Below are 17,513 nucleotides of genomic sequence, written 5' to 3' on the forward strand. Positions count from 1 at the left end.
ATACAACGGGCGATGCGGCCGCTACTACTACTACTAGGACGCCACGGACAGCAGCGCCCCTAGCGGTCATCCTTAATCTATGAACATCTTGTCCTGCAGGAGGGCAATCATACAGGGTGGGTTTCATAGGGCGACACGAGCCAATCACCCAGAAATAGATTTTTCCTACGTTAAAATCCCTTTTCTGGGCTCAGCTCGTGTCGGCCTATGAAAGAGTACCAGAGAAACAGACAAGATGGGAAAAAGGACAAATGAAAATCAGTTGTAAAAAAGAGGGATATAATATAAGTGAATCCAGTTATTACAGAATATAAAAACTAAGTACTTAAAGCTAACTTATTCTAAACAATGACATAAAAGAAAGCCAGTAATGTAAAGTACTTACTTAAAATTAAATTATAGTAAACATAGTAAAATACAATAATGCAGTGCAATTTAACAAAATAGATTCATTTAAATAATGTATTTACATAATATACAAACACATTGTGTCCTACCCTAGCATAAAAATAAGGGTAGGTACACTGAAGTACATTATAAGTACATAGTGTGGATGGTCCCTAGCGAAAAAATAAGGGACAATCCACCAATATGATCTCAAGCGCTAAGGCTAGAGTGATCCGAAGTAGCATGGCGATAGGGTGAGGCAGTTGGGACGAGGTAGGTAGAAAGGAGACCTGGATCTATACTATGACTACTATATCAGTATTTCAGGAGAAACAATGTTTCCCGCTGCTACTGCAGAAAATTTTAAAGAATTCCAAGGACTTTAGATAGTGACGTTTAAAGACTGTCGAGATTTCCATCCAGTATACTTTTTAAGATCTCAAAGTTCATATGTTGAAAGTAGTTAATTGAGGTGGCTACTCCCCTGATGTCTTGCTTTTGGAAATGAATCAGGATTGGCTTGTTTAATGAAGTAAAGGATCTGTTGTCTAATACCTTTTACTGATAAAGTACCACCTTTTTCTCTCATGAAGAGAGAACCTGAGGATCTTGAGGATGTACGAGATAGAAAGGCTCTTAAAGTTGATACTGGGCAGAGAGAAGGATCTTGCGGAAGTGGGATGACTTTCCAAGGAGCCCACCTTGCAAGAGGATCCTCATTTTTAGCCAAAAAACTACGATCCGGAGCAAGCAGAACTTCTCCTGAGGGGAGGAATTCCACATGGAACCGCATCTCTGGATAGAGCCGACAGTTCTGAAATTCTAGCTCCTGAAGCTAGGCTTAATAAGAATAATGTCTTTCTAAGAAGCATTATGAATGTACAAGACGAGTTGTCGTATCTGATGCTAGTTTGAGGACATCATTTAAGAACCATGAGACTGTAGTAGGCCTTTGAGAAGGTCTAAGTCTAGCACAGGCTTTAGGGATAGACGTAAAATAAGATTCAGTCAGATCTATCTGGAAACCTAACTGAAAGATCTTCTTCAAAGCCGATTTATGAGTAGTAATAGTGCTAGCTGCTAAACCTTTTTCAAACAAGGATCTGAAAAAGGATATAGCTAAGTTAACTGTCATGGTTGTAGTGTTTGATTCTTTCAGGAAGGATGCTAATTTTTTGAACAGCTGAGTCATATTGTCTAATAGTTGACTCTCTCTTATCTGATTCTAGGAAGAGGATGTTTTGTGGATCAATGTTAGCATCTTTATTAGCCGCAAACTTCATGAAAGTCCATAAAGTTAGGGTCTGAAGAATTCCTGAGGAAGCGAACACAGTCCTCATTTGTACTGATTGTGACAGCTTGGATTGGGAATCCATTGAGGTCGGAGACCCAATTCCAGAAGCAGAGGATACCAGTTGCTCTTGGGCCAGTCTGAGCAATCAGGGCTACTAGTCCCTTGAAAGTCCTCAGCTTGCTCAAGACTTTCAAGAGAAGATTCACTGGAGGAAAGACATAAATTTTTCTCCATGATTCCAATCTAACGACAGGGCGTCCGTGGCATAAGCCAGAGGGTCCAGGTTGGGGGCCACATAGCAAGGGAGCTTGTGGTTCGCTTGTGAGGCGAAGAGATCTACTTGGAGACCTGGGACTCTCCGGCATATCCACTGGAATGACCTGTCGTCTAGGGACCATTCTGATTCCAGAGGGACCGACCGGGACAAAGTGTCGCTATCACATTTCTTACCCCCGCCAGGTGAGTGGCGGACAGTTACCATTTGTGTTTGTCTGCTAGTGCAAAGATGGCTATCATGACATGGTTCACATGTTTGGATTTGGACCCTCCCCTGTTGATGCAATGAACTACCACTGCACTGACTGTCCAAACTAGTCTTAGATTGAGCTCTTTTCCGGGGGAAGAAGTCTCTTCAGGGTAAGAAATACTGCCATTGCTTCCAGAACGTTTATGTGGAGCTGCGGAACTGAACTGACCAAGTCCCCTGAACTTGTTTGAATTGAGAATATCCCCCCCACCCGGACAGGGAGGCATCCGTGTGAATGGTTAACACTGGAAGGGGATATTGAAGGGGGTAGCCCAGTTTGGACAGGTTCTTTACTTTTGTCCATGGACGGAGTTGATTGCGAAGGATCTGTGGAATTACTGACAACTTGTCTCGAGATTTGGCGTTTGCTCTCGATCGCCAAACTTGATTTATATCTTTCAGCCTTGCTTTCAGGAGGATATCTGTCACTGAAGCAAACTGAAGAGAACCTAGGATTCTTTCCTGGTGCTTTCTCCTTGATGTTGCTTGCATTTGAGAAATTGTCTCACAGACTTGGCTATTTCTTTCCGTTTGGCCACTGGAATTGACAGATTGTGGAGACAAATCCCATTGGATTCCTAGCCACTGAAAACGAGACTCCGAGTAAGTCTGGATTTCGTTTTGTTTATCTGGAACCCCAGATGTTCCAGAAATTGAACTACCTTTTTCATGGCTTTGAGACATTCCTCGACTGTTGGTGCCCAGATCAACCAATCGTCGAGGTATGCTGCTATCATTATTCCCTGAGTTCTCAATTGTTGCACCACTACTTCTGCTATTTTCGTGAATACCCTGGGGGCTACATTCAGACCGAAGGGCATCACTTTGAATGAGAATGTCTGATTTCCTAGTCTGAATCCTAGGAATGGGCGGAAGTGTCTGGCTATAGGGATATGATAGTATGCGTCTGTAAGATCGATGGAGCATGTGACGGCTCCACGAGGAAGTAAGGTCCTTACCTGCGAGATGGTAAGCATTTTGAACTTGTCGCAACGAATGAAAGAGTTTAGCCTTGACAAGTCTAAGATTACCCTTCTTTTTGTTGAGCCTTTCTTTGGCACGCTGAATAAGCGACCTTGAAATTTTAGATGCTTGACTCTCACAATAGCTCCTTTCTGAAGGAGTTCCTCCGCATAATCTGTCAATTCCTTTGATGGTACTTGATGGAATGATTTGATTGGAGGGGGATCTTTGATCCAACTCCAACCCAATCCCTTGGACACTATGCTCTGTGCCCAATTGCTGAACCCCACCTGTGACGGAAGAGGAACAGCCTCCCTCCTACCTGGGGAGCCTCACTGTTGTTGGGCGGGTTGACCTCCACGCCCTCCTCTGAACTGCCTACTCCTTGCCGCTCTTCCTGTGCCACGCTGGCGAAAGTGGCCTCTCGCTCTTGCTACCTCTCGACTGCCTAATTAAAAGGGAGGTAAGCCTGACCTTCATACATAGGGTTGAAGGCCGGCGAGAGTGCGTAGGAGGTCGAGGGTTGCGACTGAGGAGACAACAGGAGGATGGGTTGGGTCTGCTTCGAGGTTGAAGGTTGTCCCTGTTGGGTAACAGGGACGGCCTGAACGAATTGCTGCTGCTGCTGGTGTTTTTGGTAAGGCTGGAACCTTTTACCAGACTTCTTTAGTTTCTTACCAGCAGCGGGGGCGGATTCTTGTTTCCTCTTAGAGGAGATACCCCACCTAGCTCTAAGGCTCTGGTTGAGCCTAGCAGCCTCGTGGTGCACCTCATTTACAGCGGACTCTGGGAAGAGGTCCGCTCCCCACATGCTGGAAGCCAGGAGTCTATTAGGTTTGTGCCTAATAGTGCATTCCTGCAGAACGTGCTTTCGGCAATTCCTCCTAGCTTGGAAGAAGTCGAAAGCATCCGTCTGAACCGTTTGAAGCTGGGACTTGGCCAGAATCTTAAATAGAGGTTCTGTGCCATACGATAGAGCAGCCATCTCCGTGATAATTAGAGAATTGAGGGATCTGCCAAACCTAGTTCGAGCGTCGAACTCTGCCTGGATCAAGGAATCAGGCAGCCTTGGGAGCTTTTCGCCAAACTGGTCCATTGCACAGTCCGGTTTGAGCTTACCAAGCGTGAAAGTGGCAGGCAAGTTCTCCCACAATTCTCCGAAGGCTGGAAAGAGCGGAGAAGTAGAATCCGCTTCCCTCAGCTGTGGCATGGGCTCATCCTTGAGGACTGCCTGAAGAGTCGCTTCCACTATTTTGGTAGCGAACGGAAGAGAAGCCTCCTCCTCCGTCGCAAAAATAGTAAAAGGACTCTTGAAAGCCTGGAGCTTAGTGTTGGTACACTCCCAGTCCTCAAGGCAGTGAACCCATTCCCGTTGAGCGTGCTCTCTACTATAGAGCACGTTCTCTCTGGAGATCTTGTCCTCCCTAGTGAGGGCCGCTACGGTCAGCCTAGCATATCCAATGAAAGGCTGCGTCAATCCCGGAGGATAAAACTCGAAGTCCTCAATCCTTCAAGTTCCACACTCCGGGACAGAGATCATACCGTCCTTGAATGGAGCGTAAGCGGCCACTCTCCATGGGTTCTCCATGGAGAAGGCTGGTAGCGAGATATAAGGTGGTAGCTGGAGAATACCAGCACTTGCTACTGGGGAGACTGGATGAGGAGCCTGAGCAAGCCCAGCTACTCGGTCCTCATTCTCTCTAACTCTGTTAGAGAGATCTTGGATGGACTGGCCCGACTGAGTCAAAGTGCTCGACAGTTGTGCGAACATCTGTTCGAACTTGGTTCCGAGGGCGGAGACCTGTGAGCCTACCATCTCTCCTACCTGTTGCATCACCACTGCTGAGAAAGCAGTGGGATCAAAGGTGCTAGGTCCCGCTACTCCAACCGGCGTTGCCGGAGTGGATGCGGTGGAGGCCGGAGAAGGCATTGGCTCAGCAGGAGCGCGAGCCTTCTCCTTAGAAGCCTTGCTTCTAGAGCTCTTTGAATAGGAAGAGCTCGGCTTAGCCTTCACCGCGTCAGCATAGGAAGTCGAAGACTTCTTAGCTGAAGAAGACGACGACGACTTTTTAGAAGTCGTCTTAACAAGGGTCTTCGGTTCTCTCTGTCCCTTCACCTTTGGGGGTACAGAGAGAGCGGGAGAGCGGGCAGGGATCTCAGATCCCAAAAAGCCTTGGAAAGAAGCAGTAGAAGAAGGGACAGGAGAAGATCCAGGAGCGCCCAAGGAAAGACCTTGGGCACCCGACACACCTACCTCAACCAACAAATCCTCCGCACCTACCGCCATAGGCTCAATATTAAGGTCCAAGGCTGCGACGTCTGGGACCGTCTCCTGCGTGGCCACGGCCCCGAACGACTGCTGCATCTCTTGCTGGATGGAGGCGATGAGAGGGGCTGCAGAGATGGGGTCAACATATCCTGTTGACTTGCCGCCGGGGAAGATCTGAACGGCCAGCTTCTTGTCCAAGATGTATGGCTGGCCCTTGGCGGCGTTCTTCCCGAAGCCGCCCACCCAAGCCTTCAGGGTTGCTAGGGCGACTTCCCTCACACCGGCAGCCTGAAAGAGAAGGCGAAATGAAGCTTCTAGTGGCGGGGGCGGGGTTAACAAGCTTATGACTAAGTGTTGTTAGAAATACGATAAAGAAGTCTACAATCGACTTACCACCCCCACCAGCTGACTGACAAGGTCGTAACAGATGGCGCAGGCTTCCGGTGCCCAGACGATCATGTCGTTGTGAGTCGTGGCACACGGGGCGTGAGATCTGCACTCATCGTGGGCGCAGGGGTCGTACAAAGTCGCATTGCACCCTAGGACCTGACAGTTGGTAGCCTGTAAGTGGAAAGATACATAAGTATCAGGAGAACACTTACAGCCTAACAATTGCTCCGCTGCATGCCGGAGCGAGAAAGTTAGATTAAACCAGAGCCCCACCATAATACGTGTGGTAACAAGATGGTTGGAGTTTGTCCAAGGCTACGCCGGAGACAAGAGAAAGAATCCAACCAGATGTGGTGGTGAAATATGAAACCACGACGGAAAACGACGGAGATGGTATACATACAATTATAATTCTAGAAATTCATCGTAAAATTAGGGTATATCCTTAAAATAACGAAATAAATATCAAACTTTTCTCCCCGTCTACTAGAAGAGTGCCCGGGTAAGAAGCAAGCTCTCTTCCGGTAGCGGGGAAAAAAGGGAAGGATATAGTAGGCAAGCAATAGCCAGCGAACTATAACCAAAGGTGCCCCGGCTGCGGCGGAAGGCTCCGTTCGTTATAGTGGGGGAAAGGTGGGACTGAGCAACTGGGGGGGGGGGGGTTCCCGGCGTAACGCGGCGGGAGAGAGAGGGGGGGGGGGGTGGCCTACTCCTCCCCGTCCCAACAACTACCCGCTCGGTGACCCGGTACCCGAAACAAGTGGTCGCCCTATACCCCAGCTGGGAAGAACCCCTGGCCTCCTCAGAGAAGGAGGGAGGAAGGCTACTGAGGTTGTCATGGCAACCAAGGGGTCCCCCAGACCCCTCCCTATACCTGGTAGGGAGGGAAGGGGAAGGGTAAGGTGCGATGGAACACGTGACCGCAAGTGGCCTAAGCCGCGATAGCAACACAACCGTGGAAGGGCCACGTGAACCAGGCTGTACCAAAACATGGGACATGCACCTAGGCTAGCCTAACACCCTAAATAGAACTAAAATTACATCGTAAAGATAGAAAAGACACTTTTAGTAAAAGAAAAAGAAGCCCAGGAGGAGGCAAACTGTTCCGAGGAACAGAAGCCTACTCGGAGCCAGCGATAGCCGATGAAGAGCAAGAGCCGGGATACTGGGCCAGAAACACAGAATAGCCCTAAATACCAAACTAAGAGAATTGGTAAATGGGCTAACCTAGCTAAAAAGGCGATGTAAAAAAAAAAAAAAAAACGATGAACGTGATATAGAAAGCCCATAAGTATAAGAAGTCCCAGTATGGAAGACCGGGAATTCTTAACATGAGGCAGCATGGCGCCGCCACGAGTCGACCGGGAAACCGTATATGACCTATTAGAAGGAAAATACTGGTCCCTGGAAGACTAAAATACGGTAAAATACTACTTATGAGGCACTTAACTTAGCCGATGCGATGGCAGCACGTTCCATGATGAGAAGGAGGTAAATCCAAGAAAATTAGCACACGAGCAAAAAATGCGTACAACGCTTACCGCTAATAATTAAGGATGACCGCAAGGGGCGCTGCTGTCCGTGGCGTCCCTAGTAGTAGTAGTAGCGGCCGCATCGCCCGTTAGTATCAGCTCTCTCTAGTGGGGATTTTGATTGGAAGGTCTAAATGGTGAATGTCTCGTGGTAGTGATCCCACTCGCCCCTATTCTCATACCGACACTTCTTTTAAAGAGTGAGCGAGTCAGTTTTACTGACATTTTCTTAATTTTGTTTTCTCTGGTAATTTTAGATTAATTTTACCTAGAAAGAATGATATTAAGGATCCTTTCATAGGCCGACACGAGCTGAGCCCAGAAAAGTTTGCGAATTCACAGCTAGCACTATTTTCCTTATGGTAATATAAATATGATCCCTTTTATGCATTGGTATAATTCATAATCTGTGATTTGAACTTATTTTTTTTCACATTGCTTAGTTCAAAGTATGGTGTGATAAGTTTAGAGGTGTCATCAGTGACAGCGCACTTAACATGCTCCTCGGGCTGGTCAACATAACTACCTCTGCAGCTTTGTAAAAGTAGACCTAATAAGCTCAACAGTCACAACATCATTTTCAAAATAGGAATATGAATAACAACAAGTGTCCTTTGAATGTTGAAGTTTTAGACTGTGTTTAAACTGCCTGTATGTTGTAAAATGATTTATAGGCCTAAAAAAATAATTCAACCCTTCTGAGATGTAATCTGTTACTAATGAATTTATTTGTAGAGATAACCTGTTCTTTGAGGAAAAAAAGATGATGATGGTTTTGATTATATGGAGAAGATGGCTATTAATCGAAATATCTATTTGTAATAATATCAAGGCATATGGGACACTTGTTTTTTTAACTTGCTTAAAATATTATTTTCTTCAAAGTCCTGTTCATTTTTGGTGTATAATTTATTTTTTCATAAGGTAACTTAAAGTGCAAGAATGTGTAGATAACCTCATTTGCTTTCTGGCCAGAAATTGTTATTATAGAGTGTAAAGAAATCTAACACACCTTGGCCTAGGAACAAAATCTTGGCTTTGATAAAGGAATAGTACATAATTGCATAGGCAAATATTGGCTAGTGAACCATCATTTTTTGAAGTGGTTAAGAAATACATCATAGTTTTATTTGTATGAAAATCCAAATATTCCTCTAATAAATATAAAATAAATGTTTTCAAGATAATTTCATTGTCGCTACTCATTGTAGACCTACGTATGTTACACCACGCGGTTTTTGTTTCACTGCCGCTCTAATGGTTGCGTCACACACGCTCCACTCACATGTTGATATCAGTAGCACATTCTACTTTTGTATTTACATATTTACATTTTTTTCAGTGCTGAGGCATAAAAACAATCAAATAGGACCACTTCAAATTTTATGGTTGCTTTGGAAGCAATATTAATGTTATTTTTTTTTTAATCTAACATTTGAACTGAGTTTGATGATGACTTCATTTTGGTCAATTGCATCAGCGGATGAGTGAATGAAAGTTTTGAAAATGTTTCAAAAATGTTTTGCAAGTGTTTTTTCTGAAATCTGGCTACATGTGACATTTCCTTAGTTTTGAAATATATGATAGACTTCACTCTTATGAGACATATTATGGCCCTAGTGTGTGCAATAATTGTGTTTTTGCATTGAATAGATAAATATGGAGCAAGTTAGGTTGCCAGTTAGTGAATTTAGAACAAAATCCTATGCAACCATGTAGCTTTCCTGTTTCTGCTGTGCATACTCCTCTGAGGCATTATGAAGAAATGAGGGAGTTATTGAAGGCGCTGTGGCCTGCTGTGGCCTTCCCTTGTTTAATGGGGTCAATCCCTCGTTACTTTCTTGGAGACCTGGCTATGCCCAATCTTTTCACCTTTTTAAGTCTCAGGCTGATTGTGATTAATTTGTTCATTGTGGACACACACAATGGCTACAAATTAAAACAATATATGATCCATATTAACTCATTATTAACAACATGGCAACCCCTCCAGGTAACTTTACATAAAAAAAGTGCCTCAGAGGATGCTAGAAGGTGGTCTGAGTATGCTTAATGGTGGACTGTCTTTCAGAGGCTATTTATGACTAATGGGTTAACACAAAAAATTGTAGTAGTTTGTAAATAGTGTACTACATATGCACCAATATAAAAAAAAAATGTTCATACACAGAACAAACCTTTGGTCTTAATTTAGGGGAATTTCTCTAGTGACTGCTTGTCCGGTTAAAAAAACACAAGGATTTGGTGGCAATGGGAGAATCTAAATAGAACGTGTATAAAGTTAAATAAATTTGAAAGCTAAATGGGAAGAGACAAAAGGATACGGATATAAACTGTATGGTACAAAGAAATGCAATTGGAGCAACAGGGAAACTACCAAGAACCTTCAGTAACATCTATAGTGTGCCAGGCAAGGCACACTGGAAGCGGTATCCCCTTCCAGGGGCATACATTCATAACAATGAACACCTTAAATCCAGTACATGACTAATACAATGAGAAATACTGCAATGGCTATTTCACCAAACTACAATATTACTCCAATTAATAAAATTATTATTACTGGTGTTGCAATTACAATGTCATCATCACTCTTGTACCTTTCCTGATACTAATTTTAACTGTTCATTCTCATATGCACTAGTATTTCATTTTGTGGTATGATCTGCAAGGAATAGTTCTACAAACAGGAAACCTAGTGTACACTGAAATTCTACAATCTTCCTATAGGCAGGTTTTGCTAAGTGCATAGGCTGTACAGAACAATGAAAAGAACAATGAGGCAAGAACAGCAAGAGCAAACCATTAGATCACTATTATCAATAACCTAATTATGACCAGTACAGGTTGCCTAATAAGTACAACTAACATGACAGTTTAGATATTCTTAATTAAAGAATTTGTATCTATCTGGCTGATGACTGGCAGCTAAATCTTCAAATAGTAAACTGTACTACATTAACACTGCTCACAGGTTAATTAATAATATACCATATGCAATTTACAGTTTGAGTACTATATCAAATCATCAATATTATTATAATACTGTGCCTTAAGAAAACTACCATCATGTCTCACTTCCTTATTTGCTACTAATATTCTAGTGGGAAGCGACCAAAAATTCTAGGGGAGATTAACTATTCTATATTTAAATAACAAAGCTAATATATCTAACAAACCCACTTTCCAAAAGAAAATTATGTCAGTACTATCTAAAATATGCAATGAAGTTTATGCAAGTACACTTTTGAGTTGAATTACGTACAAATAGGGAATTCTAAAATAAACATGTGAAGTCGAACATGGAAACCAAAATTCTAAAGATCTCATGCTTGATGCATCAGAGTTCCTACCTATAATCTTTCAAAGCCTAAATAAAAACAAAATTTTAGTACAAAATTTTGTACTAATATCTTCCATGAAGCCTAAGATATATAAATTCAAAATCCTTAGATTCTTGTACAAATAAAGCAAAAATTAAAGTGCAGAAATATCTCTACAAATACATAATTTATACAAGCGTTTTATGTACAATGTTGAAGCTACTTGTATCATGGTTTTCTTCATACAGTATCATGAAACCTAATACTCAAGGGAACATGCAATAGACATTATATCATTTTATAACTGCAAACTTACTCTGTTCATGGTAATGACATACACCATAAGGAGAGACCTAAAAAAAACATTGTGGTATTATAAGCATATCACTTTTAAAAACCCAGAAAAAACTACTCTTACTTTTTTGGTAAATAAAAATGAAAATCTCAACCCAACTTCACATAAGTAAAAGAGATTTGAAATTTTCTAAGCATACAATATACGTATACAATAAATAAAAGAAATGAGCAAAGCTGCTCCCCATATAGGCAAGGCATTGGTACCAAGCCCTAGCACTTATTTATGAATTTGCATATGATAACAAACATTAAATGATGAACATTTTCAATATACATACACAGTAATACGTACAGCTTTTTTTAAATATACAGAATATGACAGCAACCAAAGTGACTGGCAAAATAGAATTTACAATTAAGTTTATATATGAGGCAAAATAGACAGGCAAACATTCTCTCTCTCTCTCTCTCTCTCTCTCTCTCTCTCTCTCTCTCTCTCTCTCTCTATCTCTCTCTCTCTCGCTCTCTCTCTCTCTTCTCTCTCTCTCTCTCTCTCTCTCCTCTCTCTCTCTCTCTCATTAGTGAAAAAAAAATAGGGCAAGGCTTTCCTCCTATTACACCTGTAAACCTTTTGGCTCTCAATTTCCTTCTCAGCACTGAGTGACCTCATTGGTCCTAGTGCTTGGTCTCTGGCCAAAATTTTATATTCCATTCCATTCCACAAGAATAAAAGTTTTCATTTGAAAATTTTGGCTTTATCAGATACTATATATGACATTCATGAAACTAACTCCAAAACTCAAGAGAACGTAAAAGAATTCGTTTTTCACTTAAAAATTTCTGGGCCTAACCTGTCGTCCCGTGAAATGTTCCTATAGCACTCATTTCTAAGGTATAAATATTGCTAAATATACAAGAGAAAAAGCTATATGGTTATGCCAGAGTTTCCTGGCTCACTCACCCTTAATTAAGGGTGTCAGTATGGAAACTGGGGCGTGTGAAACCACTATCAGAGGTCCCCTGCCATTTAGTCTCTTCCTTTCTCAATATCCCCCGTTCTACAGAGGAGCCGTTCCAGGCAATCTACCGCCCGCTACTGCTATTACTAGCGTCTTGCCCATCATTCCGTTTGCATGTGTTGTGTTTTCACGGTGAATTCTTTCCCTTAATTTTGGAACCTGCGATGTCTGACCATCAGGAAACTGCTGTATCTAAGTTGAGTACTGCAATTAATGTTTTCCTTGTTTTAGGGTAGCGATGTTCATCATAAGTACGTTTATAGTTGTTATTTAGCCGGAGCCTGCATGACGCCGCTCCCCAGGCAGCCATTTCGTGCATCGCTACCTGCGAATTTGATAACATTCACGACGACACCCAATTGGTCTCCCATACTAATTGGAGTTGGCTTTTTGGATAGATTAGCAGTTCCTCAGACATTAGAACACATTCATTTCTGGGCTCAGCTCGTGTCGCTGCGCGAAATATCCTTTAATCTATTATTTCTAGGGTAAATGTACTAACACATACCAGAGAATAAATAAATAAAGAAAAAGGTCAGTATAACTGACTCGCTCACCCTCCCAGAGGGTGTCGGTATGAACACTATGGCGAGTGAGACCACTACCACGAGCCAAATGCCAATAGAATTCTCCCACTACAAAATCCCCCAAGAGGAGAGCCGACCCACAGAGTGGGCAGCACCAACTACTACTACTCCATCCCATGCTGCCAACTGCTGCGCCTCTGGTGGTCATCCTTTTCAGTTAGCGCACACGATACACACGTGCCATTTTCTTCTCTGTGTTTTTGTGCCCTTTCCTTTGGATTTTATTACCATGGAGCGTGCAGCCATCGCAGCAGCTAAGTTAAGTACTCAGTGTTTATTGCTAATTGGTTTTTTCCGGCCCTGAGCACGTATTTGCCGTTTTTTAGGTATAAATACGATCTCTAGGTCGGAAGCATGGCAGCATGGTTCTGCCTCGTGGTGGGTCCGTTCTGGGTCGCCCATACCCAGAACATCCCCTTGCTTTTGTACGCTCTATTTTTATTATCCGCTTTGTTTAGGGTACGGTCTACACGGTTTTGTCATGCATGCATGTCTTTTACCTTATGTAGGCTCTTCCATCCAGACCCTAGCCACGGCTCTTAGTATCGGCCTCGGCTAGCTTTGAGTGGTAGCCTTGCCTTCGGGTTAGTCGTACACTCCTGGATTTTTTCTCCTACTATTTTGTTTTCTTTCTTTCATTTTATTATTCATTTGTATTATTTATGTGATATTTGTTAGGTTAGTTAGGCGTCTGGCTCGCTTAGCCTAGGTCATGGCCCATTGGGCCTTTATGTTACCGCTTTTCAGCTCGGTTGCTTCCCGATAGCATCTCTCTGATCAGTTGGTTATGTTCTAGGCTTAGTTGTTGTTCTTATCGCCCCGTGGTCACTATGTGATCACGAGGCAGCCAGACGCCTGTCCAGTCACCTTTCCCCCCTCCCGCTCTTCCATAGGGTCAGGGGGGTGGGTAGGCCTGCCCATGCTCGCTCCACATACCCGAGCCTGCCTCCCTCTCTCCCCCCAGGCGGAGGGGGTAGAGGGACGGGACAGACCCAGACTGGACTCGACCTCTCCGGCTTCTCGGTCCGGTCGGATGGTAAGGTGGGGGGGACTGGCCTTTTCCCCCCTCCCCCTCCATTACTACTCCGTCGCTCCGTTACTAGCCCGAGTCTGTATGCCCCTTGCTCTTTCCCACCTTACTAGGGCTCCTTTACCACCGGAGACCTGGCATCCAGCGGAAAGGTGCAGTCTACCCCACGGGGTGGACCGGAACATACAGTCGGTCCCTTCTAACCTCTCCGTTTCACTGAGTTATACACTCCGCCACGCACTGGACTTAGTCCGGTATGTTCAAGCTTTTAGGTTTAAGATCTATTATGTTAAACTATTAAGTTTATCTTAAGTACCTTAAACCATTCCCCCTCCCTTCATGTTCACCGGATACCTCCGGGGTTATAGCCTATTCAGGCGATTAAGGGAGGGGCTATGCCCAAATTTTTTCCGAGCTCCGGCATGCAACGGAGTTCTTCTGTCCTTTAGCCTGTAAGTGATATTCTTTAAGATACTCATGTGTCTTTTCACTTACAGACCACCAACTGTGAGCATCCGGGATGCGCCGCCACACTTCAGGACCCATGTGGACACGAAGTTTGCCGGTCCCATGCTCCATGCGCGACTCCGCACGGGGACATCCAGGTCTGGTACCATGAAACGTGTACCATATGTTACGATCTGGTGAGCCAGCTTTTAGACGGGGTAAGTATTCCATCTCCGGTAGCTGGTCCTCATCTGTTATAGTGCTTAAGTTTTACATCAATCACTCTAACTTAAGGTAAATTCAAGGGGCCTTATAGCCCCTATAATTTTAAGTTATGCTTTAAGTTAGCTTTAGTTTTAAGTTATTCTTAAATCTAATCAATACCCTCTCTTCCAGGCGCCGGCCGTGAGGGATACCGCACTGGCAACCCTGCGGGCCTGGGTCGGCGGTTTCGGGAAGAACGCCGCCAAGGGTATGCCCTACATCCTGGAGAAAAGGTTGGCGGTACTAATCTTCCCCGGAGGCAAGGCGACAGGATACGTCGACCCAGTAGAGGCGGCCCCGACTATCGCCTTCATCCAGCAACAGCTGGCTGCCTCATTGACTGACCAAGGCCAGGACATCTCCTCGGAAGTCGCGACGTTGGATATTAATGTAGAACCTATGGTAGGTGTAGACGACCTGTTGGTCGAGGTAGGTAAGAATGACACCCAAGGGATACCCTTGGTGCAACTGCTTCTTCTACTCCTGCAACCTCTCCATCCTTCCAAGGCTTTACGGGTAACGAATTATATACTCCTCCTGACGCTTCAGTTAGACCCAAGGTCAAGGGTCAAGCAGTGTAAATCCTTGACGAAGACGTCGTCGTCGTCTAAGAAGACGGCTTCGGCGTCATCCTCTTCTCGTAAGTCTCCGGCTAGGAATCCCGGAGCAGAGAGATCTAAAGCTTCTGGGTCCGGCTCTAAGTCCTCGAGGAGTAAATCCTCCAGAGAGAGATCTCACACTCCGGCGGAGTCGTCAGTTCCGCTACCCTTGGTTCCAATTCAGAGCCACCCCTCCACCTCCGCAGCAGCTCCGCTTTGGACTCCAATGCTGGTCTGTTACAACAGGTGGGCGACCTGGTTGGGTCTCTGAAAAGTAGCATGGAACAAATGATCTCTCGGTTGTCGGATAGGATTACCTCTCAAGACAGCATTATAGCCGGACTGAGCCAAGCTCCTCTAGCCTCTCCTCCACCTTTCAATACAGGTGGAGCCCAGCTTCCCCCGTATGACTCTCTACCTCCGTTCTCAATGAACAACCCTTGGAGAGTAGCGTCATACGCCCCCTTCCAAGACGGACTCATTTCTATCCCGGAATGTGGAACTGGAGGATCGAGGACTTCGAGTTCTACCCGGAAGACCTTCAGCCTCCGTTCATCGGCTACGCAAGGCTCACCGCCTCAGCCATGACTCGGGATGATAAAGTACCAAAGGAGAACAGTCCTCTATTTCACGTGACCAGGCTCAGAGAGAATGGCTCAGGTGTCTAGAGGACATGGATTGTTCCAATACGAAAATCCAACCTTTCAAGAGTCCGTTTACGATCTTTACGATGGATGAGAGTACCCCGCTCCCTTTCCTGACAAAGATCGCAACGTCTACCATTCCAGCGGCCCAGAAGGGGGACCCCATGCCTCAACTGAAGGAAGCAGATCCTACATCTCCGTTACTTCCTTCAGCCGGAGAATTGTGGGAAGACTTACCTAACACCTTCTCAGCTGGCAAACTCAAACCGGACTGTGCTATGGAGCAGTTTGGTGAAAAGCTACCTAGGCTTCCAGATAGCCTTATTCAGGCTGAATTTGACGCCAAATCGCGGTTAGCCAGATCTATTAATTCCATGGCTATGACCGAGGTGGCTACCATAGCCTATGGCTCAGAACCGCTCTTCAAGCTTATGACCAAATCTCTGACTCAAACGGTACAGTCAGATATGTTTGAGTTTGCCACTGCTAGGACGAATTGTAGGAAGCATGTCCTACAAGAAGCAACTATTCGGCACGAGCCGAATAGGTTACTTGCGTCGAGCATCTGGGGAGCAGACCTCTTCCCAGAAGCGATGGTGAAGGAGGTTCAGTCAGAGGCTACGAGGTTGAACCAGAGCCTTAAGGACCGTTGGGGTCTTACGGCCAAGAGGCGGCAAGATCTAGCAGCTAGGGGTAAGGGTCAAAGGAAACCCAGACGTTTCCAGCCCTACCAGAAAAAGCAGCCACGCTTTTCTCAGCAAGTTCCGGCTGTTCCCTTAGTGCAAACAGCCCAACCTTCCACTTCAAAGGCTCAATCACAGCCGATTTACGTTAATCTCCCCTCAGCCTCAGCCCTCCACCTCTACGCCCTCTCTCCAGCTTACAATCAAGCCTTCGAGAGTCAAGCTTCACAGAAGTATGACCGCTCGGGTAAGGGAGGCAGAGGTAAGCGATCCTTTCGTGGGAGAGGATCGGGAGGTCCCTTTAATAGGGGAAAACATTTCAGGGGAGGCCGAGGAGGCTACCAGAACCAATGAGGAATTTCAGGTAGGAGGGAGGCTGTTTCACTTTCGCCACCGGTGGAACTTCAGCAAGTGGGCTCAGAGCATTGTGTCAAAAGGCCTGGGTTGGAGCTGGTTAACGAACCCACCCCCATCCAGACCATTTCCGCCAACTTCCTTCCAAGGAACTGACGGAGTATGCGGAGGATCTCCTTCAGAAAGGAGCTATAGCGAGAGTCAAAAGGTTAAATTTCAAGGACGCTTGTTCAGCGTGCCAAAGAAAGGATCACAAAAAAGAAGGGTAATCTTAGACTTGTCCCGCTTAAACTTACGCCATTCGTCTGCGACAAGTTCAAGATGCTCACGATCTCGCAGGTACGGACCTTACTTCCCCGTGGGGCCGTCACCACCTCTATCGATCTTACAGACGCTTACTATCATATCCCTATTGCAAGACACTTCCGTCCGTATCTGGGCTTCAAGATAGGAGACCAGACATTCTCCTTCAAGGTAGTTCCTTTCGGGCTCAACGTAGCACCCCAGGGGTGTTTACGAAGCTGGCGGAAGTAGTAGTTCAACAACTCAGATCGCAAGGGATTATGGTAGTAGCGTATCTCGACGATTGGTTGATCTGGGCTTCAACAGTCGAGGAATGCAGAGCAACACTGAAAGTAATTCAGTTCCTGGAATATCTAGGCTTCAAGATAAACAGGACCAAGTCAAGACTCACCCCAGAGTCAAACTTTCAGTGGCTAGGCATTCAATGGAATCTTTCCTCCCATACTCTGTCGATTCCATCATCCAAAAGAAAGGAAATAGCGAAATCAGTCAAACAATTTCTGAGTCACAAACTGGCATCAAGAAGATCCCAGGAAAGGATCTTGGGTTCTCTCCAGTTTGCATCAGTGACGAACATCTTAATGAAAGCCAAACTGAAAGAC

General features: G+C 44.9%; 1 protein-coding gene across 1 annotated transcript in view; it reads right to left on the bottom strand.

Moving 5' to 3' along the window:
- LOC135198099 (prolow-density lipoprotein receptor-related protein 1-like) overlaps window positions 1–17,513 on the bottom strand; it is an 875,913-nt gene that overhangs the window by 19,654 nt on the left and 838,746 nt on the right. The window contains 1 exon segment of the mRNA XM_064225548.1: window positions 11,001–11,037. Coding sequence (XP_064081618.1) covers window positions 11,001–11,037 — 37 coding nt within the window.

The sequence above is a fragment of the Macrobrachium nipponense genome, chromosome 21 (genome assembly GCF_015104395.2).
Source record: "Macrobrachium nipponense isolate FS-2020 chromosome 21, ASM1510439v2, whole genome shotgun sequence".
Taxonomy (NCBI): Eukaryota; Metazoa; Arthropoda; class Malacostraca; order Decapoda; family Palaemonidae; genus Macrobrachium; species Macrobrachium nipponense.